Raw genomic sequence first — 16,591 nt, 5'->3', positions numbered from 1 at the left:
TTTTTAGGAAAATACACCATGAAAGATTAAGGGGTAAAGGAGCACCATATTTTTCATTTATTCTCAAATGGTTAAGAAATATTTATAGACAAAATTTAACTATTAGCATGTATACATAACCACCCACTCAGGGAATGACAACGTAAAATGTAGTAAAATATTACCATTTGAGGAATTTGAGTAAAGGGTATACAGTGATTCTCTGTACTGAAATTATGAAACAACTGTTTTTTTCAAAGTAGTTTATATGACAGAAATTTTCAAAGTAATTTTCATCATGTGAATTTTCTCAACAGGAAGGTTGATAACCTTGAAAATTAATGGGAAACATTAATATAAGCTAGTAATGTTTTTAGGTTTCCTTGCCAGGTTGAGGAAGATAAAGAAAATTAGATAAGATTATTTTCAGATATTGCCAGAAAGCATTTTAAATATGCAGAATTTGAACTCCTTACATTGTCCTTGCTATTCAAATAGATATAGGAGCAATAAAAAAAAGTACTATGCTAATATAATGGACTTTGTGATTTCGTTGCAGATTTAGTTTTATTTCTCAGTTTTCAATGCACAACTTGGCAGTCTGCTATGTTTCAGTTTGTTGAATTAACTCATTTGAGTTCTCTCTAAATGTATGCTTCACTTTTTTTTTCTTTTTGGCTTCACATCATTAAAGCAATACTTCTCTCACCCAGAATATTCCAAAATAAAAATTATACCTTGGCCGGGTGTAGTAGCTCATGCCTGTAAGCCCAGTACTTGGGAGGCCAAGGTGGGCAGATCACTTGAGGCCAAGATTTCAAGACCAGCCTGGCCAACATGGTGAAACTGTCTCTTTTAAAAATACCAAAATTAGCTGGGTGTCATGGTGCACACCTGTAATCCCAGCTACTCTAGAGGCTAAGGCACAAGAACTGCTTGAGCCTGGGGGGTGGAGGTTGCAGTGAGCCAAGATGGCACCACTACACTCCCACCTGGATGACACAGCAAGACTCTGTCTCAAAAAAACAAAACAAAACAAAAGAAAGAAAGAAAGAGAGAGAGAAAAAGAAAGAAAGAAAGAAAGAAAGAAAGAAAGAAAGAAAGAAAGAAAGAAAGAGAAAGAAAGAAAGAGAAAGAAAATTATATCCTAACCTTTTATTTACCAAACCATTGGTTTGGTAAATTTTGCATTTTTAATTTATCTGAGAACATATAAAAGCATAATATATTTAGTTTTCCCCACATAATATTGAGTAATTTACAATTTTAGTTACTTGAGGTAAATGGAAATACTATATAGTATTCACCAAGGCTCAGAACAAAAAAAATAAGGGCTCAAGAAGTATTTTATTTAAACAGCTAAGAAAATATGGCAACAGAATAAACCTATTAAAATCAAAACATGACAAAAATATATAACTGAAAACTATAAAACATAAATGAAAGAAATTGAAGCAACACAAATAAATGGGAAGATATCCTATGTCCACAGATTACAATAATTCATATGAAAGATATCCTATGTTCATGGATTGGAAGAATTCATGTTGTCAAAATATCTATACTACCCAAAGTGAACTACAGATTCTATGTAATCTCTGTCAAAATTACAATGGCAATTTTTCACAGAAATAGAAAAAAAATCCAGAAATTTGTATGGAATCCCAAAAGACCCAGAAGAGCTCAAGCAATCTTTAGCAAGAACAAAGTCAGAAGCATCACACTGCCTAACTTAAAATTATATTACAAAGATATGGTAATCAAAACATTATAGTACTGACATAAAAACAGACACATGGGCACATGGAACAGAATAGAAAGTCCAGAAATAAACCCACACATAAATGCAGTCAATTAATCTTCAACAAATGTGCTAAAAATACACAATGGAGAAAAGATAGATCCTTCAATAAACGATACTAGGAAAACTCGATAGCTACATGCAAAAAAATGAAACTGGATCCCCATATTACAACATATACAAATATCAACTCAAAATGCAATAAAGCCTTTAACATAAAACATGATGCCATAAAACTCCTAGGAGGAAGCATAGAGGAAAAACTCCTTGACTTTGGTCTTGGCGGTTATTTTTTGGATGTGACACTAAAAGCACAAGCAAGAAAAGCAAAATAAATAAGTGTGACTACATCAAACCAAAAAATCTCTGCACAGCAAAGGAAACAGCAAAATAAAACAGCAACTTATGGAATTGGGGAAGATATTTACAAACCATGCATCTGATATGGAGTTAATACCCAAAATATGTAAGGAACTCATGCAACTCAATAGCAAAAAAAAAAAAAAAAAAACCACAAATAACCAGATTTAAAAATAAAGTACTTGAATAGACATTTTCCCAAAAAATGACACACACAAATGGCCAATAGGTATATGCAAAAGTGCTCAACATCACTAATCATCAGAAAAATGAACAAAACTACAATGAGATATCACCTCACACTTGTTAGAATGGCTATTACCAACAGGACAAAAAAAAAAATGCTGGCAAGGATGTGGATAAAGGGAATTCTTATACACTGTTGGGAATGTAAATCAGCACAGCCACAGTGGAAAACAGTATGAAAGTTCCTTTAAAAATTAAAATACAACTACCATATGATCCAGCAATCCCACCTCTGGGTATATATCCAAAGGAAACAGAATCACTATCCCAAAGAGATGTCTGCACTCCCATGTTCACTGCAGCACTATTCACAGTAGCCAAGAGATGGAATCAACCTAAGTGTCCATCAACAGATGAATAAAGAAAATGTGGCACATGTGATTTTCTGAAAATACAGGGATAAAAACATGTTTTTTCTATTCTGTCACTCAATAATCAACACAGAACACTTCTGTGACTAAATGTGTGGGGTTTTCCCCCAACATGCAGCAAGGAAGCAATCTACCACTGAATTTCCTCTAATTCAGTTCAATTCAATTCTGGCACTATCAACCTGGAGATGGAGTCAGGTCCCACAGGGCTCAGTCCCACAAGACTCCCCGCCACTTCCAATGACAATCACAAGCTCCAGATTCTTTTATCAACCAGCTATAAAATGGGGTTCCCACAGCCCCTCCTCAGGTTCAATCAATTTGCTAGAGCAGCTCACAGAACTCAGGGAAACACTTACATTTCCTGGTTTATTATAGTGAATATTACAAAACATACAGAGAACAGCCAGATGGAAGAGATGCTTAGGGCAAGGAACTCCGGAAGGGGCACAGAGCTTCCACGCCTTCCACAAATGCACCACCCTCCAGGAACCCCCATGTATTCAGCTATCCAGAATCTCTTGAACCCAGTCCTTTTGGGTTTTTATGGAAGCTTCATTATGCAGGCACAATTGGTTAAATTATTAGTCATTAGTGATCAATTTAACCTTCAGCCCTCCTCCCTCCGTGGATGCTGGTAGGTGGAGCTGAAAATCCCAATCCTGTAATCCTGCCTTGGCCTTTCCTGTGACCAGCCCACATCCTGAAACTACCTAGGGGCTGCCAGCTACCAGTCATCTCATTAGCATACAAAAGACTATCACTTTGGAGATTCCAAGGATAAGTACAGTCATTCCTCACTTAAGTATGGAGATATGTTCTGAGAAATGCATCCTCAGGTTATCTGGTTATTGTGCAACCATCATAGAGTGTACTAACACAAACCTGGTAGTATAGCCTTCTACAAACCTAGGCTATATGGTATAGCCTATTTCTCCTAAGCTACAAATCTATACAGCATGTTACTATACTGAATACTGTAGGCAACTGGGACACAATGGCAAGTACTTGTGTATCTAAATATAGAAAAAGTATAGTAAAAATATGGTATTATAATCTTATGGGATCACCTTTGCATATGCACTCCACCATTGACCTAAATGTGACAGATTCCATATACATGCACACACAAACACACACATGCGCACACACACACACACACACACACAGGAATATTATTCAGCCCTAGAAAAAAAAAATCCTGCCATTTATGACAACATGGATGAATCTGGAAGACATTATGCTAAGTAAAAAAAGCCAAACACAGAAAAACAAATACTGTATGATCTGACTTATATGTGGAATGTAAAAAAGTCAAACTCATAGAAACAGTGAGTAGAAGGGTGGTTACTAGGGGTTGGAGGGTGGGGGAAATGGTGAAGTGTTGGTCAAAGGGTACAAACATTCAGTTACACAATGAGTAAGTTCTTGAGACCTAATGTACAACATGGTGACTACAGTTAATAATGCATTTTGTACTTGAAGTTTGCTGTAGATCTTAAGTATTCTCACTACAAAAACAAATAAGTATGTGAGATGATATATGTGCTTAATTAGCTTGATTGTGGTCACTATTTCATAATATGTACATGTATCAAAACATTACATTGTATACTTTAAATATATATAATTTCTATTTGTTCATTATACCTTAATAAAGCTGGAAAAGAATAAATAAATACCAGAACATGGCTAGAACACACCAAGTCCAATTACCCTGTGGTATGGTTTGGCTCTGTGTTCCCATCCAAATCTCACTTTGAATTATAATAATTCCCACGTGTCAAGGGCGGGACCAGGTGGAGATAATGGAATCATGGGGGTGGTTTTCCCCATGCTGTTCTCGCCACAGTGAGTGAGTTCTCACGAGATTTGATGGTTTTATAAGGGGCTTCCCTCTTCACTCCCCACTCATTTTCTCTCCTGCTGCCCTGTGAAGAGGTGCCTTCCGCCATTATTGTAAGTTTCCTGAGGTCTCCTCAGCCATGCAGAAGTGTGAGTGAATTAAACCTCTTTTCTTTATAAATTACCCAGTCTCAGGTATTTCTCCATAGCAGTGTGGGAAGAGACTAACACACCCTGTATCTTGAACATCACCTCAGAACTCCCACTGTGTCCTACACTCCATGACCCATTCTTGATTTCTATAACTAAGACTGACATTTAGTTAGTTTATACCAAAACAACGATACCAGTTATTTACAGCTGAAGTCCATTCTGATTTATTGGTTTCTCTGTCATTATGACTACCATCCCAATCTGTGCTGCATTTGATATAACAGTGCTTTGTAATACAAAAGGAAAATGCAGAGATGTGCTACTAAAGGGCTGAAATTTAGTAGCACATCTAGATGGGAAAAAAAAAGTTCAGATCACAGAATATATCTATAAATAGGGTAAAATACATGCATACTAACAACATAAAAGGGTTAAATGTCTTCCTGCTCAGTGAGTAGATAGGGTGGATCTTATATGGGGATTAAGTTTTAAAGTCAGTTTATAAGGCAGACATTGTGTTGTCAAAACTACCCTTGAAAATCCCTTAAATCCTCCATATATTAGTGTGTAGAAATCTTTAGATCTATAATTTTTACAAATACTCAAATTTGAAGATCACTGAGCTAGAGAAAAGAAAAAAGACAAGAAGAAGCCAGCACATTCAAACCATCTGCTTCTGTGAGATTTAACTCAAAAGTCTCTATCAGGGACTGGGTGGAAAGTTCCAAAGGATTCCGGCTTCCTTATAATATGATACCATTCTGTATTAATATGATACCATTCTGTATTAATATGAAAGCTCTACAATCTTACTACATGTTAATAGATGCGTTGTAACGATTAACCAAGTAATTTATGTGACAGTTTCCTATGGTGCTGGGACCAAGCACCTGCTCATTACATTTGCTGGATTTCAATACAAATATTGCATAAGCAGGTCATATACATACTGTTTTTTGAAAAGCTGTAGAGGAGACATTTGTTGCACGGTTGTCATTTCCTACTTGGGCCCTGAAGAAAAGCTCTCACACTCTTCCCATTTGGCAGTATCTCAAGACCCCTCCCTGACAGTGCCTCCGGGTTGAGTAAGGTGTCTTGTGTTCTGAAGTAAGCACCTAAGTTAAATGCTTAAATGTTCATACAATGAAACTCCACAACAGCATCCTCTTTGCTGCTCTTAGGCTAAAATTGTCAAAGGAACACAACAATGCTGAATCTGTTTCTTACAAACCCAGGTTTTGGAGAGAGATAGAAATCATCCTGTAATGTCAGTTAGGCCTTACCTGATCAATCACCATACAGTTAGCATAGACTTCATCACCTCCATTCAGCATGTCTGAAAGCCGGCCTGCAGCAAGCAATGTCGAGGGCGGCTTGGATTTTTTTAGGACATCGAAGGAGCGATCTAGGGTACAAAGATGAAAACAGGGCAAATAAAGGAGAAGGGGTTTATTTTACAGTCAAGCTTTACCTTCTTAGACCATAAGAAAAAAAGTCAAGTGCATTTTTTAAGATGGCTTTTGGCTAGATTTTAAGATCTACATGCAAGTAATTTTTCATCTATATCCAAACCTCAGCTATCTAGAATTTTTACGTAGGATGAAAAGTTCTAGATAGATAAATATTTGCCCACTTCAAGCGTTATTTTCCCTATCATTAGAGGCCTTTGTAAAATCAATTATATCTTTGCTTTCGATTTCTACTATATTTTTAAATTAAACTTCATTTCCCTTTATTAGTAACTAAACTTCAGGCCGGGCATGGTGTTTCACGCCTGTAATCCCAGCACTTTGGGAAGCCAAGGCGGGCAGATCACCTGAGGTTAGGAGTTCGAGACCAGCCTGACCAACATGGAGAAACCCCATCTCTACTAAAAATACAAAATTAGCTGGGCATGGTGGCACATGCCTGTAATCCCAGCTACTCAGGAGGCTGACACAGGAGAAGCACTTGAACCCAGGAGGTGGAGGTTGTGGTGAGCCGAGACCATGCCATTGCACTCCAGCCTAGGCAACAAGAGTGAAACTCTGTCTCAATACAAACAAACAAAAACTATACATTTCCCTTTATTGATAACTAAACTTAATTTCCCTTTATTAATAACTTGGAAGTATTAGTGACTGTACTGTGATCCTCAGTTTCCACTGACATGCTCAGATTCAATGACCCTCTATCAAAGGACCCAAGAGAGTACACAGCCTAGCAGTTCTGGCTCGGTACTGCTTGCTAAAATGCAGAATCTCACACGTGGAGAATTTGTCTTCTATTTTGGTTACAGAAATGTTTATGCTTGCTTTCATGTCTCAGCTTTGTTCCAAATAGATGAGGTTGCCTAAAATTGAGTCCCAGAGAGTTAAGCTGTTACTGTGTTTGTAGAGAATGAAGAGTCAAAGGCAATAAAACACATTTGAGCTAGAATGCCTTGTGTCTTGTGACCTTGGCTAGTTTACTAGCCCTCCAGATATCTTCACAAAGTTTCCTCATCCATGAAAGCAGATTACTATTATGCTTTCCTCATAGTGTGGTTATGAGGATTAAGTGCATTCAGACATGTAAAGACTTGACACGTGCCTGGTAAAAAGTGCTCAATAAATATTATTTGTCAGAATTACTACTATATTTGTAATTATTATGGATAGCAATTTTTAACCATGTTCAGTGTGAAGTGCCAGGTTATTAATACTAACCATAGTGTGTTATGGTAATAACAGATTTTCAGTATGTGTAAATGACTTTCACAGGACAAAGTCAACGTTATACCTATAGTAAATGCCATCCTCACTTACATCCCAGTAAGTTTTCTTGAATAGGTACATAGGGATAGTACTGCTGTTATTCCATTAGAAATGTCACATGTCCCACTGCCTGTCTTATCTATGTCATAACATAAAACCTGATAAGCCCATGACAGTGAATCAGGAAATAAAAAAAGATTAATAACTGTTGGGCTGATGTACCATGAGCAAAAAAAAGAATCCATTCTTTCTTGGAAAGTAATGAGGACATCATAAAAGTTCCAAAGTTGTATGAATTGTAGTTTCACAAGTCAAATGGCCCTGGCTTCAGATTCTGCTTCTAAATCTATCTCTTCTCCACACAGAACACTGAAGTGTGAGATCCATTAAGCTTCTGGAGGAAACATACAGTGTTAAAGAAAAACATTTTCTTTTTTTTTTTTTTTTTCTTTTTTTGAGATGGAGTTTCGCTCTGTCACCAGGCTGGAGTGCAGTGGCGCAATCTCAGCTCACTGCAACCTCCACTTCCCTGGTTCAAGCAATTCTCCTGCCTCAGCCTCCTGAGTAGCTGGGATTACAGGTAGGTGCCACCACACCCAGCTAATTTTTGTATTTTTAGTAGAGACGGGGTTTCACCATGTTGGCCAGGATGGTCTTGATCTCCTGATCTCATGATCCGCCCACCTCAGCCCCCCAAAGTGCTGGGATTACAGGCGTGAACCGCCATGCTTGGCTACATTTTCTTGTTATATACACAATGTATTCTTTTAGCAATTTCTTTTTTTCTTTTTTTTTTTTGAGACGGAGTCTGGCTGTGTCGCCCAGGCTGGAGTGCGGTGCAGTGGCATGATCTTGGCTCACAGCAAGCTCCACCTCCCCGGTTCACGCCATTCTCCTGCCTCAGTCTCCTAAGTTGCTAGGACTACAGGTGCCCACCACCACAACCAGTTAATTTTTTGTATTTTTCAGTAGAGACGGGGTTTCTCCGTGTTAGCCAGGATGGTCTCAATCTCCTGACCTCATGATCCAGCCGCCTCGGCCTCCCAAAGTGCTGGGATTACAGGCATGAGCCAGCACGCCCAGCCAGTCTACATTGTCTTAACTGCAATTCTGAAATCCAGAAAGCTCTGAAAATCAGAATTTTCCCCATAAGTTTGGTTCAAAACCATATTCTGTGGCACAATCTGACCTGAGCCCACATTGGACCATGCATATTCTTTATTTGCTCTACTTGGTGTCAATGTCATACATTTTGCTGCAGAAATATTGATACACTTGATGATAGCATTGCCCCAGTGTCTCCTATGGGAGTCATATCATATTAGTATGAACACTAGGCCAAAAAGATCTGAAAATTCTGAATTCCAAAACAAATCTGGTCCCAAGAATTTCAAAGAAGAGATTGTGGGTCTCTACAAAATCAGCCATATTCGATATTAGAACAACACTTCCCAAGCTTTTCTCATTCTTCTACCAAATTCACAATTTTGCCATATTTACATATCACCTATATTGTTTCATGGATATATTCACCTATATTCTTTAGTACCCATCTTTAAATGGACTCACCTTTTTTCTTTAAATAAAATTAATTTTTAAAATACCTATAATATTAAGAAAAATCTTATCCCCACTGTACATAGAAAGCCAATATTATTCCTGTCAAAAGTAGAAGGGAAGGCCAGGTGCAGTGGCTCACGCCATAATCCCAGCACTTTGGGAGGCTGAGGTAGGCAGATCACAAGGTCAGGAGATCGAGACCATCCTGGCTAACATGATGAAACCCTGTCTCTACTAAAAATTATAAAAAATTAGCCGGGCATGGTGGCACACACCTGTAGTCCCAGCTACTTGGAAGGCTGAGGCAGGAGAATTGCTAGAACCCAGAGATGGAGGTTGCAGTGAGCCGAGATTGCACCACTGCACTCCAGCCTTGGCGACAGAGTGAGATTCCATCTCAAAAAAAAAAAAAGAAGAAGAAGAAGAAGGGAATTATATGTACTGAAATCATGCAAACAAAACAATGAAATTAGATTCTGACTAATGACTATCAAAACTGAAAGTCTGAGAGGCCTGCTCTCTCTTTGTTGTAAAGGGAGATTCCGAAGGATTCAAGAAATGTTAAAGATGCAAGGGTACCACACTGAGACTTTCTCCTTCAATCAACAGAACAATCAAAAGTGACTCTATGATTCAATGTCATCTTTGTGTTTGTGGACATCTCCAAGATGGACTATTCCTAGAGGAATTCACCATACACTTTCAAAAAGTGGGCTATGCCAGTTGCGGTGGCTCACACACCTGTAATCCCAGCATTTTGTGAGACTGAGGCAGGTGAATCACTTGAGCCCAGGAGTTCAAGACCAGCCTGGGCAACATGACTAAACCCTGTCTCCACTAAAAATACAAAAATCAGATGGGTGTGGTGGCGCACACCTGTAGTCCCAGCTACTTAGGAAGCTGAAGTGAGAGGATTGCTTGAGCCAGGGAGGTGGAGGCTGCAGTGATCTGTGATAGTGCCACTACACTCCAGCCTGGACGACAGAATGAGTAAGACCCTGCCTCAAAGAAGAAAAAGGAAAAAGGAAAAGAAGGAAAGGAAGGAAGAAAGGAAAGGAAGGAAAGGAAGAAAGGAGAGAAAGAGAAAGAGAGAAAGAGAGAGAAAGAAAAAGAGAGAGAGAGAAAGAAAGGAAAAGGAAAGGAAAGGAGAAAGGAAAGGAAAAACGAAAAAGGAAAAGAAAAAGGAAAGGAAATAGGAAAAAGGAAAGGAAAGGAGAAACAAAAGGAAAAAGGAAAAAAGAAAGGAAAGGAAAAAGGAAAGGAGAAAGGAAAAAGGAAAGGAAAGGAAGTAAAGGTGGCTTAGCCCATGTCATCTTCCTGTCACTCGGGTAATGGCTCCACTGAGACAGTAAGTCTTGTGAAGGACATGGGTATGCAAGAGCATAATCCAGCATAATCTCCTCTCTACTTCTGTCACCTAGAACCTGACATGTAGATTTAGTCACTTGCTGCAATCATTAATAACATTGGCACAAACATCCTTTTGAGTATTTTTCTGAGGCATACATAGCCTCTACTTGTCAAAGGATGCCTCAAGACAAAAGATCTAGAAGTGAACACAGACTCACAAACCAGAAAATGATGCAGACTAACAGGACCACCACTCCTTTATTAACTTCAACACTAGCCACTGCAAATAATGGGCTTAAAACCAGCAGAAGACTGATCGCGAAAGGAAAATAAGCCTTAAAGCACACCTTCCAGTAAACATCAGCTACGCATATTAAAGTGGCTAATTACTCTACCATGTTTCAGCCCATTCAAAGGAAAAGCTATAATAGTTTCATTTTTTTTAACTGTTACAGCTCTTTTCAAATTTGTCTAGCAGGCTTTTTGGGTTAAGTCAGAAAGTCCCCAAAAATAGTTTCTTTTTTTTAAAGGTATGTTTTCAATATTTTCAAGAAATATGATTTTATCACTTCTATATGTAACTACTCCAGTAACAAATTAAGTGAAAAAGTTATTGACCCCAAAAATGGACTGCTTTTTCAATGAGCATATAGAAATAATTTGCAGTAAGAACCAGCTACTTGTTTTAAATTAATGCTGTCTTATAGGAAGTTTTTCTTAGCTAAAAATTAACTTTATAGTTTTGTTGATAACATTAATTTTTAATATTTGGTAAGCATATATTTCAAAGACAATATAAAAGTAGCCAAAGCCCAACTCCCATTTTAAAAAAATGGCTGCGGATTTTAAATTAGTGAAAAACACTAGTGTATTGCAGTGGTTAAAAGCATGAGCCCTGGACTGCCTGAGTTCAAGTCTCTACTCCACCATCTATTAGCTGTGTGACCTGGGGCAAGTTACTTAAGCTCTCTGTGCTTCCATTTCCTGATCTGTAAAATAAGGCAATAATATATCCATCTCATAGAATCATTGTGAAAATTAAATGAGTTAATATTTTAAGTGATTAGAGCAGACTCTGACATAGTAAGCACCCTATAAATGTTTTATTAGTTATGCTTCCTAAATATTTAAAAAGTAAATGAGGTTGCATAATTTTAGTTCTGATTCTTTTTAAAAATAATTTCAACCTCTGCTATAATGTTACACATTCAAAAACAATCCAAGGCCACTGGCATGCACAAAACATTCCATTTGCTTCACGAAGCACATTTAAAATGTTGTGACTTTTATATCAGACTTAGCTGGTGTTAAGAAATTTTGAAAAACTTATCCTGGACATGGTTAACTAAAAAACATAAAATGTGAAGAGAAAGAAAAGCCGTCAAACTGCCCATAGGATTTACCTCCAAGGACTGAAGGATGAGCTCTCATGAAATGGGAGGGATTATAACTGCAGGATAAAGTCAGACAATCAGAGACAGCATTTCTCAAGAACAAAGGCAGGATTTCAGAAACTACGATGTCCTAACATGATGAAGTGGACTCGGGCCAGCTTCTCACTGCAAAGTGCCTGGAGGATAAACAGCAACTCCAAGGGGATCCCCAGCTCTCCACTCTCCTATTCTCACTGCTTTGTAACGTGATCTAGGTGGCTCCACAAGGGCCCCGTGAGGTCAAAATTTCATCAGCCCATCCTTCCTGTACTAAATGCTCTAATCAGGTGACACAGGGGAGACAATTGAAAGTAAATAGATTCCACCCATAGAAAGAAGGGGAATTGGAACTAGTAAGGGGGAGAGGGAGAGGCAGTTGCAGATGCCTCCCTTCTGACATTTACAACTACTTCAAGTCTAGCAGGAAACAGTTAATGGCACGGCCCAGCCTAGGGCTTCTTCAACTGATTTCCAACAAAATCCACCTCTCCCTTAAGAAGCTAAGAGCCTTGTAGCTAAAGCAAAATGTGGCCTACTTGACTGGTTATGTAAGTGACCCACACCCAGACATAAACAAACCCAGCTAAGGCAGTTTTCTGCAAACCTGTGCTGACCTGGTTTGGCCCACTCTGGATGCCAGAGTGCAAAAGTCAGGTGAGGGCCTCTCAGTCCAGGTATCTCTTAACTGTGGCTGAGTAGATTGGTTTCATTCATTCATTGTATTTTGTTTTAACTCTAGACCTTTATGAACAGCAGAAACGTTCACTGAGAATAACTAACCACCATACAATGGGTGAGCCTTACTTTAGAGTTCAATTTCCAACACTCTGCTGAAACAGTGCCCATCATGGTCACCAAAGACCTTCGAATGACAGAACCTATAGTCAGTTCTCAGTCGCACCTTCTGTGACCTACAGCTGTATTTAATACAGTTGATCATTTCCTGTCCTTATCCTCCAGGACACCAGGCTTTCTAGGTTCTCCTCCCACCTTGCTGGCCTTTTCTTCTCAGGCCCCATAGCAGGTTCCTCCTCATCTTCTGGATGTTGGCAGGTTGTACTACTTTAGGGTCAGTCCTCAAACTCCACTCTCTCCACTCTCCCCTTGGTTATCTGACAGCATGGCATCACACACCATCATACGATGATGACTCTCACATTTTCAACTCCAGTCCAGATGTCCAGACCACTCCCCTGAGTCACAACTATCCCCTCAATATCTCCTCCCAGTTGTCCTAGCAGTCATTTCAAGCACAACAGATCCAAAGCTGAACTCTTGATTCCCACACCGACACCCAGCTTCTCCTCCCAAAAAATGGCAACTCTGTCTTTCCTTGGAGTCACCCTTGACTGTTTTCTTTCTTTCACAACTGGATTCAGAATCTGACCTTTCTCATCACCTCCACTGCAACACCAGGCAAGCCACCACTGTCTTCTTCCTAAACTGTTACAACAGTAGTCTCTCTGCTCCTACTCTTGGCCCTCCATAGCCTTTTTGCCACAGGATAGACAAAGGAAATCGAGTCATGTCATGCCTCTGCAAAATTCTCCAATGGCTTCCCATCTCATTCTGAGTGAAGGCCAGAGTTTTGCATGACCTACAGTGCCTCCCGTTGCCTGCCCCTCCTCCACTCTCTCCCAGCCTCTCTGAAGCCCTGCCCACTACTCTACTCCAGCCCCACAAGCCTCCTTGCTGTTTTTGCCTCAGGCCACTTGCACTTGCTGCTCCACCTTCCAGCATGGCTCTTCCCTGGATATGCAGATGCCTTGCTTTCTCACTTTCTTCTCATCTCTGCCCCAGTGTCATCTTACCAAGAGGCTCTCCCTGATCATCTTATATGAAATGGCAACCGCCAAGCCTTGCTTTATTTTCACTCATGCCCCTTACCATCACCTAGCATATTAGGGATTTATTTGCTTGTTGTATGTCATCTGTTTCCTTCCACTAAAACATAAGCTCCATGAGAACAGCAACTTCAATGACGGTTTTGTTCACCATCTCCCCAGTACCTAGAACCATACAGGCAGGCAATGGATAATGAATATTCACTGAAGAGATAAATAATTTATCATCAAGAACAGAAAATTCTCTTCAGGTCTAGTAATGTTTTCTCAGATTCTGAGGTTTTCTTGTGATAGGCTCTCCTTGCTACATGTTGTGATGGGAGTGTCACTGTCTTCTTTCATTCATTTATTCACCCATTCATTCATTCTTTTTTTCAACACTTACTGTCTACTGATCACCAGGTACTGGGCAACCTGCTGGGCCCAGGACGGAGCCCTCAGCCTCTATCGGCGACTCTTAAACATCTTCAGGCCGGGCGCAGTGGCTCACGCCTATAATCCCAGCACTTTGGGAGGCCAAGGTGGGTGCATCACCTGAGGTCAGGAGTTCGAGACCACCCTGGACAACACGGCAAAACCCCGTCTCTACTAAAAATACAAAAATTAGCCGGGCGTGGTAGTGCATGCTGTAATCCCAGCTACTCGGGCAGCTGAGGCAGGAGAATCGCTTGAACCTGGGAGGCAGAGGTTACAGTGAGCGGAGATCACGCTACTGCACTCCAGCCTGGGCAACAGACTGAGACTCCATCTCAAAAAAAAAAAAAAAAAGTCTTCAAAGCCCAGTGAGTATTGTCTATTCCCCAGGAGGTCCCCTGACCCAGCCAGGAGGCTTTCTTCTTCTCTGAGCTCTTTCTATTATCTCTGTGTTTTGTCTTATGTCATCTATCACACTCTGGTGATGAGAGTTTTATTTTGCTCTTCCTGGTAGGATAAGTAACTTCCCGACTAGGGTCTCAGCTACAAACAGATTGTGTAAAACACCACAATATCATGCACCTCTTATGCCTTCTGGTAGCAGTAGCCCAAGAGTATTACTGTTTAATCCCTTTATTTAAAATATCAGATAGGCTACCCCTTTGCTAACAAAATAATGGGATGATCAGGCAGATATGCAAAGTAAAGGTACTGGGAAGAAGATATCAGGAAGAAAAACATTAAAAAGGAGGAATTAGATGTAAAATATGAACTACTATAAGAGTCAGCATCTCTGGAACACCTGCTACACACTGGGTAATTATACCAGACACTACTACAATTGTAGCTAACATAACTGCGGTGCTTACTCTGAACCAGGCACTGTATGATTAATATTTATTAACACATTTCATCCCCAAAACAATTCCATTTGACAGATGAGGAAACTGCAGTGCTATTTAAGTAACTTCCCAAGGGCACACAGCTAATCAATGGTGGCTCTCTGTAGACACTCTGCTATGTAGTTCAAAGTCCTTTATGTAATAATTAGGGTCACCAAGTATCCTATTTTGAACCAAAGAAAATGGTATTTGAGCAATGTCTGGTATTTTTCCATTAAGAAGTTTCATTAATGTGTTACAGTGTGACTTGTACCTAGGTATGTTCGCCCACTTCCTGGCCCTGTCCTATTCACCCCTGGCAGTTTGCTGAGTCTTGCTGAGAAAACATTCATAGAACAGTAGACACATTATCTCATTTTGTTTAAGAGCACAACAACATTCAAGATACTCAAGACTCAAAGACCTAAAAGATAAACTAAGATGTCAACTGCCATTTCTAGGTGATAAAATATAAGCAGTTTTTATTTTCAACTCTTTACTATCTGTAACTTCTAGATTTTTAAGAATAACCATCCTTAGATCTAAAATAAGAATCTGAAAAAGTCACATTTTTAAAATGTGCCTCTTAAGTAAAGCTGTGTAATTTTATGCAAAATGGTAGGTTATCAGTAAGTCGACCATATCAGATAATATATGTATAAATGTATTAACTGGAAACATTTTACTCAAGAGCATACAGAATTGTTTTTAACCATCTGCCAAACTTACTCTCCATAACTGCATGAGTCATTATCATATTTGTTTTGTAGACAAGAAAGCTAAGGCCCAGGGAAAGTGATTAACCTGCCCAGGTTATTAAGTGGTTGAAGCAGAACGCAAACACAGTCCTGACAGAGAGCAAAGCCCAGCCGCTGCAGTATACAATCTCCCAAATTTCCTCATTCAAAGGGACCATCACCAAGTTCTGAAGTTTATAGAAAGTCCTTTTCACCAATGGTCTTAGTGTGACCCAGAAGAAAGAAAAAAACCTATCCTCACAATGAAAGTGAACATTTCTGAGCTGGGTGCAGTGGCTCATGCCTATAATCCCAGCACTTTGGGAGGCCAAGGTAGGAGGAATGCTTAAGCCCAGGAGTTCGAGACCAACCTGGACAATACAGTGAGACCTTGTTTCTACAAAAAAAGTGAAACAAATTAGCTGGATGTGGTGGTGCATGTCTGTATATGCAAGCTACTCAGGAGGCTGAGGCGGGAGGATCACTTGAGCCCAGGAGTTGGAAGCTGCAGTGAGCTATGTTCTTGTCACTGCAGCCTGGGTGAGACCCTGTCCCTAAAAAAATGGGGTGGGCAGGACATTTCCAGAGGTAAACTAGCATTCATCTCCTCACCCATTCCTCTTCTAAGGTTCTCTTAGGATTTTTCCTGATATTAGTCTTGGTCGTACTCTTCTGAGTTGGACCTGAGGTTACAGAGAGGATACATCCAAATTCCAAAATTATCCTCAGCCCAGGAATTTCCTGTGGGTCATATGTAAGCTAAAGTAACTCTGTAGATTTTAATACGTAGCAAGAGTATCTGAGAGAACCCAGGGAACCTCTCTTCACCAAACTAGAGTCTCAATCCAAATACCCAATTCACCCTCATAACTTACCTAAACT

The 16,591-nt window shown here is 39.6% G+C and overlaps 1 protein-coding gene and 1 non-coding gene across 3 annotated transcripts in view; one reads left to right on the top strand and one right to left on the bottom strand.

Annotated features, from left to right (window-relative positions):
- ARHGEF28 (Rho guanine nucleotide exchange factor 28) overlaps positions 1 to 16,591 on the bottom strand; it is a 313,004-nt gene that overhangs the window by 97,334 nt on the left and 199,079 nt on the right. For both annotated transcript variants that reach the window (XM_003266061.4, XM_004091242.3), the window contains one exon: positions 6,039 to 6,160. In XM_003266061.4, the coding sequence (XP_003266109.1) occupies positions 6,039 to 6,160 (122 nt within the window). The remainder of the gene's footprint in view (positions 1 to 6,038; positions 6,161 to 16,591) is intronic.
- LOC115831340 lies at positions 10,845 to 10,907 on the top strand. The gene has a single exon (XR_004026858.1). It is a non-coding gene; the product is annotated as a U7 small nuclear RNA (small nuclear RNA).

The sequence above is a fragment of the Nomascus leucogenys genome, chromosome 18 (assembly GCF_006542625.1).
Source record: "Nomascus leucogenys isolate Asia chromosome 18, Asia_NLE_v1, whole genome shotgun sequence".
Taxonomy (NCBI): domain Eukaryota; kingdom Metazoa; phylum Chordata; class Mammalia; order Primates; family Hylobatidae; genus Nomascus; species Nomascus leucogenys.
The sequence above is the reverse complement of the archived record's forward strand: the minus strand, read 5'-3'. Positions and strand labels throughout refer to the sequence as shown.